At 41.8% G+C, this 11,658-nt stretch overlaps 2 protein-coding genes across 6 annotated transcripts in view; one reads left to right on the top strand and one right to left on the bottom strand.

The window, feature by feature from the left end:
* Window positions 1–184: 184 nt before the first annotated feature.
* LOC120802545 (mesenteric estrogen-dependent adipogenesis protein-like) lies at window positions 185–4,669 on the bottom strand. Its single transcript, XM_040150462.1, has 6 exons — window positions 4,611–4,669; window positions 1,361–1,641; window positions 1,140–1,249; window positions 667–782; window positions 346–519; window positions 185–226 (listed from the first exon to the last, which is right to left on the bottom strand). The coding sequence occupies exons 2-6, from the start codon at window positions 1,555–1,557 to the stop codon at window positions 212–214; spliced, it is 612 nt and encodes a 203-aa protein (XP_040006396.1). The 5' UTR covers window positions 1,558–1,641; window positions 4,611–4,669; the 3' UTR covers window positions 185–211.
* Window positions 4,638–11,658, top strand: part of b3glctb (beta 3-glucosyltransferase b) — a 23,736-nt gene continuing 16,715 nt past the window's right edge. The window contains exons 1-4 of one of the 5 annotated variants that reach the window (XM_040150457.1): window positions 4,638–4,744; window positions 6,087–6,124; window positions 6,224–6,266; window positions 7,030–7,139. In XM_040150457.1, the coding sequence (XP_040006391.1) occupies window positions 4,684–4,744; window positions 6,087–6,124; window positions 6,224–6,266; window positions 7,030–7,139 (252 nt within the window). In that variant the 5' untranslated portion in view covers window positions 4,638–4,683. The other 4 variants (XM_040150460.1, XM_040150458.1, XM_040150459.1 and 1 more) reach the window with 4 other exon arrangements.

Genomic DNA, 11,658 nt, shown 5'->3' with positions numbered 1-11,658 from the left:
AACAGTAATGATAAGTTAGTTCCTGCAGTCCCAACAAGTAGGGCTGCTCCTTCCCCCGACAGGCCGTTATTACAACTGCTCGTCTGCTGATCAACAAACTCCTTTTTCAGCATTTTCTCGAAGAAGCGGACCCAGACTCCAACCGAAAACTGAGCCCGTAAACTCGATTTTTTTTTTTTTTTTTCCCCCCAGCTCCTCATCCACTGCTGGCTCATGTCAGGGTCAACTTTAATGGTACGGATTGCAAGCAGAGAAGGCGGGGGTTAGACGAACCTGTTCATGCTGACAAATGCAGAAAATGTAGATTACTATTAATATGTCATAAGAAGAATGTCAGACAATTACCTTAAAGTTTCTTTTGCTGAAGCCAAACCAGTGTGGGAAATCAAAGAGGGCATCAGAATAGTACTTGAGGGTGAAGGAGGCATCTCTCCAGACAGGTTCGACTTTTATTAGTGTGTCTGTTTTGATGTGGATGTTTTTTGCTGCCCAGCTCTCCAGTGCTTCAGTCAAGTCAATCTGACATGAGGAAAAGTCATTTTCAATACCCAAAATCTGGACCAGTTCCCAATCAGCAAATTGTCAGCAGAATACAGTAACGCCTGGGATGTATTTAACAGCATAACGGTGACATTTACAACCGAAAGACCGTAAAGTCCCGCTCACATCCACCCTGTAGCTTTCCCCAGCGACAGAAGAGATGGTCCAGTCCAGGCCTCTCTCCATCTGCCACTTGATTAAAGGATCGTTGCCGTCGATGGACACCACGTACTGCTTCAGCACTGAAACGGCATTGAAGATAATTCATGAAGAAGACGGGACACAGAAGAGAAAAGGGGAGAGTTTGCACGAAAAAAAAAAAGATGTCGTCATGTGGCATGAGTACTGTCCTGTCATGGTAACTTCTCCAACCCCACCCACTGCAAATCTCCAGAGTCTGGAAGCCAGCCTGATTCACCCACGCCACCAAACTGCATGACCGATTCGGCAGCCCAGAGCTGTAAACTACACGCCTGTTTCGAAAATGCAAAAATAGCAGTGGTGCCTCTGAGGACCATTTATTCCGTCGCTGTATAATCATTTCAGTATTGCGAGGCTCAGGCTCTTTGTCATAGCATAGTTGAGACAGCTGACGTTACCTCTGGCTTCAGTGGCTTCTTGGCAGGCAGACACCCGCAGGTAGATCCTCTTGGACAGCAGGCTCTTTCTCATGCTGCTGTATTCGCATAAATTGTGCATTTTAACTTTCCTGTAGTGGGAAACAAATCAGACAGTTTCACCTGAGGGTTTTTTTTGTGCATATAAATACTTGCGTGTAGTCTATGTGCAAGGCCGTGCCCCGTCCCACTGCAGTCTTCACCTTCCCAGCGAATTCTCGAAAACTATTTTCCCTCTGCGGGAGTCGAAGTCGTCGACGAGCACCAGGCTCTCCTCCGGGTCGCTGAGGACTCGGCAGCCCGAGTCGAGGGCCTCCACGGAGAAACCTGCCGGAGGTTCTCTCAGAAACTCGTCCACCTCCGTCACTCCCATCCTGCTGCTGGTCGCTCTGTTTATCATCCTGGCGTCTTGCTTTTCTCCGGCACCTCCTGCTGCTGCGGTTGCTGCTGCTGTTTACTCTGCCGGTCTCAAGCCTGGAGCTTTCTTAATGCCCCCCCCCCAACCACCGTCAAGTTGGATGTATTTACAATATAAGACTTCCGGCCTCCTTTGGCCAAAATAAAATCCCTTTCCTGGAAAACTGTATGCAGCCGCGGTAGAGCTGAAATTATAGTCGATTAACCAGTTAGTCAATCCACATTTAATTAATTGGCAGTGTTTTGCTAATATTATTTAAAAAGAAAAAAAAGCAAATATGATAAATAAAGATAAAAACAGCTGTATTTATTGTTTGGTTTTTTGCTGCTTCTGTCTGATTCAAGTCCTTCTAAATCTAGCACCTTTGACAACATCATCAAAGTGCATAAAGTAGTAATGCTAATATGAGTAGTCAGTTAATCTTCTGGTCAATTAGTCAATCACTTGATTAACAGAAAATCGACTTAAGTCATTTATCAAGCAAAAGTGCCTAATTTATTTAATTTTAAATTGTAGTAAACAAAACAACTTTGGGTTTCAGACCCTGTGAGGACATCACCTTATTCTCTGTAGAAACTGTAGCAGGCATTTTTCATTTCTTGACGTTCAAAATACCAGACACAGAAATCGTTTACCTGAGAAAATAATAGTAACATTACTTGTTAGTTGCAGTCCTACAGTCTTCCAGCAATACAAAGTATAAAAGTGAAGATAAGACGATCTTCAATAAATGTGATCAGTTTGTTCAGATGTAACATTATCCAGACATAAGATTATTTACTTGGGTGATTAGGTGTCTGCATAAAAAGTAAACATACATAATGGCAGGTGTCTCAAGTGTCTCTTATTAATGTTCTTACCCCTGAAAGTAACAATGATTATGCTTTTATTTTGAAGGCAAATATATTTACTTCTTGTTTCATTGCACATGACACAGCTCCTCCAAATACCCTCTGGCAATTTTAGACACACAAAAGTAAATAATAGATTAAATATACACACAAATTCATGAATAAGCAAATATATAAAATAAAAATTTTGTTCAGAATTCAAGACTTTTGACCGGGGAATTTACGAGCTTATGGGAAGCCACTTGAAGGCAGCATTTGGCTTTGTGCTTGGAAATAACAGCAAACAGACACCGGGAAGGGAAATTACAGCACCTAATTAGTGAATTATGGGTCACCTGAGAGCCTCTGTGGTGCACTGCAGTGACACAATCAATGTGCTGCATACTTGAGTTTCATTGTTTTCACTAACTTTTCTGTTCACATTTCAATGCTTTTGTTCAAACAAAATGTTTGCTCAGACCTTGGTTTGACACTTTGCCCAGTTGTGACTTATAACAGCCTATGCCTCTGCACATACACACTTTCCAGATTCCTTCAAGCTGCCATGGAATACAGCTTTCTCATCTGGATTTCTTTCTGTATGTGCACAAAAAATGTGAACGCTCACAGCTGTGGTCTCACAGCAGAACCAGCCAGTTTAATTTGTGTGGCCAAGGCGTCCATGTTGAGCCTCTGCGGCCAGGAGACTTCTTGACTCATTTGTTCTGCTTGTTTCCACCAGTCTGCTTGGCCTAAAATAGAAAACATGCCTTTGGCCTCTTTTCTGGATACCTCTCCCTCATGCGAGACTGTAAACAATTCCTATGCTACACTGGGAACAAAAATTCATGATTGTTTGACCGACTTTGACATCGTACATGGCCAGGCAGAAAAAAGAACATCACAAACACTTGCACAATCTAAAGCAATACCATTATTCTCTCCAAATACAAAACCTTTGTAAAGCTCATGAAGTTCATTTTATTTTATTTGTTTATTATATGTTTGTTGTGTTACTAACCTCTGACCTCCCTGTTGAGGGCAGACAGAGACAGACAGCAAAGACCCTTCGGGCCTGTGGCTGCTCTCCGATCAGCATGGTAGTGTATGCAATGTGTTTATTTGTGGCTTCACTGGAGTGCCTGAGTACTGAACCCACATCCTCAGAATACGGCCCTCTAAAACCCCGAGCCTCTCGGTCGGAACCGTATGCGCTGCATGTCCTAGAGCCTTTGAGTCTTCGCTTTTTGGGGTTGGGCTTCAGAATTCACCCGGCCTCATAAAAATCGAACCTCAAAACTTCAGCGCAGTCCTCTGACATGCTGGGATGTTTAGCGAAGGACCGTTTCCACTTTTTTCTAAGCGCTTCTGACTCTTTCCTTGGGGTGCTGTCCAAAGGAGAAGTTGGGACCACCTTCGGCAGGTCATGGTGGCCAAGTGGAAAGGCACTGGAGTAACAGGACCATTCAGAAGTTTTGAGGTTTTGGGTGGCAGCTCCTTGTGCGTCTTCAGTCCTCAGGATTGAAGTCCGACATCCAAATTAAACATTTGAAAGGCCCTAGGAAATAAGGGGTCTGGTGTCCGACCGAACGGCAGTGTCTGGTTTGGATCCTGCCCATTGCTGGTACCTGGAGCAGCAACACCAATCCTGCTACGTGGGTGTAAGGCAGGACCGAGCCTAAATAATGAGGCTTACACTCCCACTGCCGATGCAATTGGATCTTGGTTAATGCCAAATAATTAAAGATAGGCTACTTAATAATAATGTAGTAATTATTATTGTAAAACTGCCTGTTGTTCGTGTTGTTTTAGGTCGGTGTATAAAGAGTGACAAAGTTTACTCATGGGGACATAAATGTTGTCAGTCAACAGGAGTTGACTCTTGAGATGTGTATGAGGTGTTTTGGTTGCATTTGTGCATCTCTGGATGTGAGGCTTGTGCTAAGCTGTAGGTTAGTAAAGACAGCTGTGCGAAAAGGTGACCTCTGTCCGGAGAAATGTGGGTTACCAGTGGCAAACAAACAAACAAACAAACAAACAAACAAACAAACAAACAAAGAAAAAACCCTCTCAACCTGAATGGACCCTACCGGTCTACAGTCACGTTGATAACCTTGTCCGCTAGAGGTCGCTAGTGCTCCACACCGACAAGGCACTAACAGTCAAGCGCACAACACTTCTGCCAAGTGCAGGAATGTAGCTTACCAGTTTTTTTTCCCCCCGAGGTCGCCATGAAAAGACGGTGATTTCAAACGAAAACCCAGCAGCCACTTGAGTCATGTCACACCATAATGTGTTTAACGGATGCAAACTGGTCGCCGTGCTCCTTCTCTGGCTTGGTAAGTGGGGCCAATGCCTAATCGACACGGCTGCTCTGTTAGCTAACCCGCTAGCGCGAAGCAAGGTAAACCGCGTCAGACTGGCTGAAAGAGACCGGAAGCTTCAAAGTAAAATCTTAATAATGTAATATAAAAATACACAAAATGTACAAACTGTGATGTGCAAAAGTACATTACAGTGTGGAAAGTTTATCAGTAGATCTGTTTAATGATAATTTATCCATCTGAGATATTTATGTGTGTCACCATGGTAGTCAGTTATCTATATAACATTGGGATGTTTTATTTTGAAATTCCAAACCACAAATGGCGATTATATTCTATGTAACTTGACAGATCAAAAACAAATGCAGGCCAGAGCAGGTGGTCCCATGGGCCTTTTGGTGTACAGAGGGCAGACAAAAATACATTGATGCACTTCAGGTTCATTAAATATCTCATGTCAAAGCTGATTTAACTTTTTTTTTTTTTCCTGGAAGCAACATATCTGGAAAAATGCGCACAGGCAAGAATTACTCAGAAGCCTCCGTGAAGAGAGTGAAATAATTGTGAATTAAGTAACAGTCCATGCAAATCTAGTTTGTAGTGAAATTGAACCTTGCTTATAATCCCATAGTCAATTTTCCTCCTTCTCTTCAGTAGCTTTAGTTGTGCAAATGTCACTTGCAGGCCAGTTACAACAAGATTTTTTTGCACCGCTGAAATCAAAACAGCGTTTGCTTTAAAAAAAATATTTAGCTCAAGCTTTTCTTAAACTGAATAATCATCTCGTAAAAATGAAAAGCCCTGTACACCCAGTCACTCTGGCCAATTAGACCTCTGCTCAGGTTTAAGCTGGGTGAAACTATGATAGGAAATACATGAGATCAGCAAACACAATGCACTGGTGAGAGATACAAGTTGACTTGGGCCTCTGTATATCAAACTGCTGAAAGTAAAAAAAAAGTTTTGACATAAATGAAAGATAAAAGTAAAAATACTTCACTTTTACTCCTACGCACAAACTTAAGAAATAAAAACAATTTAGCAAACTTCTTTTGACCTAAAAAAGCTGTAGGGCTCTGTTACGTTGGTTAAATGTAGATATTCGATGAGTCCAGTGCAATAATAATAATACATTACCTGAAGCAGAATAATTCAGAAAAGATTAGTTTCAGTCAATAACTTACATTTGAATATTTGAATAGGATGTTACACCACTTTGTCTTTTTTTTTTTTGGCATTTATCAGGGGTTCATTTACCAAGGACGAAATGTTTAATCACCTGCTCATATCAGTATTATAATTTATGCATTGGGATGATATTATGATAACTAGGTTGCATCTTTCTCACCACCTTAAGGTCCCTCTGCTGAAGACGGACACCCAGGCCGTGCTCATGTAAGTGCCCTCCTCCAGATTCTTGCCGTGATTATGCTTCACCATGTGGCTCGGCAGCGTGTGTCAGACTTAACGAGAATCAACTCTGGCTCCCCGCAGGCCCCCGCAGAGCGCCAGGAGCACACCGCACACAGCTCTCTCGGTGAGTGAGGGATTTCAATGCAGATAGTCTGATATTTTTATTCCACAGCGGCACACGACATTTAGGAAAGCAAATTGGTTTTATGGTGCATATTAATGAGGCTTGATTTTTTTCCATGCCACCATTTTGAACTTGAAATTGTGAGTGTGAATGAAAAGCTCAACCCAGACACCGAAATCTTTATAAACAAATAACAAATCTAATGCGAGGAGGCAGAGTTGGAGTCAAAGGACTAGCTCGACATTTTGGAGAAATATGTTACTTGCTTCCTTTGCTGAGAGTTATGTGAGAGGATCAACAACAATCTTGTGTGTGTACGCTAAATAGGAAGCTACAGCCACCAGCCAGTTAGCTTAGCTTAGCATTAAGACTGGAAATAGAGGGAAACAGTTTGCTTGGCTCTGTGAAAAGGAAACAAAATTCACCCACTGGCACCCTTAAAGCTCACTAATTAGCACATTATATCCTGTTTGTTTAATCCATATTTATTTCAATTCCGCCACTGTTGAACTAGTCCTCTAAACAAGTTGGATTTAAAAGAAAAAGAAATATTGTATTATTTTACTACTAGAGGGATTAACTAAAGTCAGTGAAACAGCTGACATGCATGAAATTTACTTTAATTACTGCAAGTACAAAGATATAATTAATCATTGGACTCCTGTGTGTTTCTGTTACGTCTCCCTGTCTCTTTGCATCACCACGTCCCTTTGCTTTTCCCAACTTGTCGTCCCTCTGCCTTTTCACCGAGTGTTTTTCTCAGGATTGGAGGAGGTGTTGTTGGTGATCCAGAGTCAGAGAAACTCCCACCACGCTCGTCAAGGTGTTCAGACGAAGGTGGAGATTCTGCAGCAGGCCGATGAACTTGGACAGGTAACACCTGGCAGGCACTGGGTGGCTTAGCGGTTGGCACTGTGAAGCTCATAGGAATACTATGCTAGGTTTAAATATTGATCCTGGTCCTGTCTAATGTGTCCCCACATGGATGTTACAGTAGGTAATTGTCCTGTCTGTCATCAGGATTATAGTCGGAAAATGAACTCCAAATAACTCTCTTACGATAACAATAAGAAGGATCTAATCATCTTTCACAAGAAGCGTTTTTTACACATGAAAGAGGGAACATTGCTGACTTTAACTAACGCAGGGTTTCTGGCATTTACAGTATGTCTGCTATACGTTCAATGGACAAGTTAGTTCTAGACATAGGAGTTCTTAGCCATGCTAGCAGGGTGGCTTTAGGGATGGTTAAGGGTAGATCCACCACTTTGGTCCAGACTGAAATTATCTATCCCCAGAGGATGAATCCTACTGACTTTGGTGATCCTCTGACTTTTCAGAGGATTGCCTAATACTTTCGTTTACTGTTAATTGTGTTAAAAAACGTTTAGTGCTAATTTGGCAAATTTTAACATGCTGGCACATGCTTGTGAGCATGTTTACATGCTGACTTTAGCATCTGGGTCAGGGCGGTGCTGTGCTGGCCTCACAGAGCCGCTGGCAGGGCTGTAGACCCTCACATTGTGTCTACATGGAAAGCATCTCAGTCGGGTTTTTCAGTTGCCTGTTTTACACTCGTCTGATGGAACCATAGACTGTATATAAAGTACAGAACAGTTACACTCCTGTTTTAATCAATCCAGATCTCTACATAGGCTGCATAATGACTCTCATTTTACTCATGTTATTTGCATTAGCAGCTTTGGAGCTCAGTATGGAAAATGATCAGCAGCAGTCAGGTAAAAGGGCATAAATAGAAAACCATCAGTACGGTTCTTTAATATGAGGTACATGATTTAGTAATCTTAGTGCTTGAGGCCGGCGATAGGCAGCAGTTCTGTTTATGGTTTGGAGGAAAAAATATTGTAATCGTCATTAGGGGCTCAGGAAAGCTGTCTATCTGCCTACTACATGCACACAATGTGGTTTACTGGCAATAACAGGATGATGATGCTGCAAGCTTCTTTATTTTTAATGTGTGTCAGTGACTTTTAGGGCTCGACTTCATGCTTTCCTGTGGTATTGCACTGGTACCAATAGGTGTCATCCTTGCCATAGAGCTCCCCTGCCTGAACTGAGAGGAGCCAAGCTCTCTGCTCTCACGCAGTAGTTACTTAATAATAAGTGTTCGTAGGGTAGCTGTGAAAATTAATTTGTTGTAGGCTTCAGTGAAATGAGATGACAGGGATGTTATGGACATGAGGGCAGCCTGCAGTTGAGACACAGAATTGTTAATTTTCTATTGCTGGGAAAGGATACTTAAATAAATAAATATAGAGTCCTGCACTGTTCATTGATTCTTCCTCCAACCGCATTCTCAATCCTAAAAAACGCTCCCAGATAGAAAAAATGACAGAAGGGAGTCAGCAGGGGCTCAGTGGAATGATTTTTTACAGCAAAATATTAAAAATAAATAATATCTGAGAAGAAGTTATTTCAAATCCTTGTTTTTCTTGGAAATGACAATTTCAACTGTGTGACAAGGTTCAAATAGGATGTTGTCAAGGCAGAAAGTTTGGATTTGGTCCTATAGTCACTATAATATGTGCAGCACAAACCACACAAAAAATACATGACACACCATGTCACCAGTAGAGAAAGTCATATGTGTTCATATGCCCGGTAGGTTCGTGAGCACTTAACCAAGATGGCTTTGGAGTTCCCATGTCCCGCTAACTGATGTTCTGTCCGATGACAGTTGGGATTTGCCGTCTGAATTGCATTTACCGTAGTCTCTTAACTTCTCTCGGAGTGCGTGTCGTCTTTATTGAGAGCAGAGACTTCCGCAGTCACAGCAATCAGCCTGTAAACAACAAATGTGGTGTTGCAGCTGGAAAAACTTTAATCACATATCCTCTGTTTGTGAACATGTCAGTGAAGGATTCACCACAGGGAGAGCAGTGATTGAATTTGTCATGTCTGTGATTGTTTTGTTTTGACGCCTTCTGTTGTTGTTGTAGGTGGCTCGATGTATTCATGCACCAACTTCCTCCTGAGAGGCAGACACAGGATGCGGTTAGTGAGAATGTTGAGAAACATCAATTTATCTCCACGGTAATAACTTGCACTAAAATGTCTGAGCGGCCTATCAGCTATCTTAGCTTTGACATTCATTGGCTTATTCAATGACTGTTCCTGTATGGCAGCTGTGAACAGAAACTATACACTCAGAGGAAATATGTCGGAGAAGCACATACTCTATGTATCCACCATCACGTTTTAAAATCCTATTCTTGACCCCCAACTTTTACCATTTCAGTTTGATTCACTGACAAAAATCTCTCTTAACAGTGTCTACTCATTGTCCAGGGCGGGTATGTTTTGTATAAAGCCAATCAGAGTAAAAGTTTTTTTGTCATTCATAAATGTCCTGAAGTGTTCAAACTTGATCTCAACTTCCAAATTATTTTATTTATTAATAAGGGAGCTCCTGCATCAGTTAGGAGTGACCAGCGGAGGCAGCAGCTACACACTTTCCACATTTTTGAAGCTGTATGACATCCGAGGGAGACTTTGTCCCTCTAGCTGAGCAGCGGCACCAGCAGCCTCTGCGGCCACAAGCGGTAATTACAGGACACTGGTGCATTCAATTCCGCTAGGGCTCTGAGTATGAGCGGTGAAGGGCACTGGAACAGAGAGCAGAGGATGTGAACCCACCTCAGCTGTGTGCTAAAATGTAGATGCTGTGAGCTGGCTTTACACTGGCTGAGTGACTAGCAACAGACAAGGGTCTTCCCTCAGCAGGGGTGAGATCTCAAGCCCCAGCAACAGGCAGTTAGTGGGTTACTCAACATGTTATTGTTGCACCGGCAATGTTGGTACGCAGTGCCCTTTTTACACCAGATGTATCGCTGCTTGTTCTTCCCAAAACTATTCGACCTTAGTGTCAACAGTCCACGAAGCATTTTCCCAGGAGTGTTGTGGAGTGTAAGTGTTCTTCCGCAAACCTCAGGTGCAGTGATGACTTTTATTCGGAAGGCAGCAGCTTCCTCTGTGGTGTCCTGTCATATGCACCATGCTCCATGCAACCATGCGCCGTGATTTGCGCATGGCAGACTCATGAATAGGGATGTTACTCTCTTTGAGATTACTTTGTAACCCTTCCCAGCTTTATGCAAATCCACAATTCTTGATTATAAGTCTTCTGAGATCTCTTTCTTGCGAGGCACAGCTCACATCCACAGATGTCTCTTGTGAATAGCAAACAGAAATTTATTTTATACTTTATATAATTTGAGTTTTTTATTAGTGAAAGTAGACCTGCCCACACCTCTTATCTTGTTTTATTCATTGGACTCCAGGCTTTTTAACTTCTGACTCCAAGTACATATTGTTAATGTCATTAGCCGATGGGTTCACATAAACCCCAACCTACACTGTATTCAATATGAACAAGGACAGTATGATGCTTTGTGTTTTGTTAGATAAGATATATTGTGTTTGTTCAGTATTGTAACTTAGATGAAGTGCTGAACAAATTTTAAGACAAATTTATACATAAATGCAGGAGATGCCATTGGGCTCACCTACCTTTTCTTGCCACTGTATATAAACGCAGAGTTTTTTCGTTCTGAAAAAGCAACTTCACTGTCGCTTAAAACACAATCTTGCAGGAGAATAAGATAAAAAACTATTAATATTAATTATTAGGAGTCATCCAGGAAATCAAGAGAAACATGACTGACGGGACAGTTGGCAAGAATATTGACTGAAAAATTATGTCTGCTGTAACACTTGTTCATAAAAAGCACTTTCATGGACACAGGTGTCTCTCACCTGAAAGAAGAAATGATTTTTCCTTTGAGAATAGAGGTGTTGAGAGGTCGCTTCAAGTGATAAAATCAATATAAAATCTGACTTACGTGCTGTGAAAATAGCTCCTTCATCTTCTGAAAGTGTTGATAAGAGTACAGCAGGTTTCGTAAAAAGCACCTTAGGGTGCATCCGTCACTAGGGATGGCAGTGTCAGTCTGTGTGTCAGTCCACCACTTTGGTCCAGAAGAAGAGGTGAAGAATAAGACATCTTTATCAAGCAACTCAATCCTTCTTAAAGCAAAATCCAGGATTGACCTTTAAGAGCAGCTCTCAAGTGATAACGTGATTAATGACATTTAGTAGTACTGTATGTTCAGAGCAGGAAGAGCCAGAGACAAGAATTTACATTTGCCCCAAGGTTCCTTCTCATTGAGATGTTACTCTGCAAGAGCCATTAACATTCTATTTTATTTTATATGCTCATTTCATATGTTTGAAATATTTATTATGTCCAGCAGCAATTTTGACATTGAATGGAAAAGAAGATAAAACTTGAGCATGGAGGAAAGTCTGCTGCTGCTAGAGGAGGTACATCAGAGAAAGACACATCATAAGGGGAATCTAGTACAACAATGAC

This window comes from Xiphias gladius, chromosome 17 (assembly GCF_016859285.1).
Source record: "Xiphias gladius isolate SHS-SW01 ecotype Sanya breed wild chromosome 17, ASM1685928v1, whole genome shotgun sequence".
NCBI classification, from domain to species: domain Eukaryota; kingdom Metazoa; phylum Chordata; class Actinopteri; order Istiophoriformes; family Xiphiidae; genus Xiphias; species Xiphias gladius.
The sequence above is the reverse complement of the archived record's forward strand: the minus strand, read 5'-3'. Positions and strand labels throughout refer to the sequence as shown.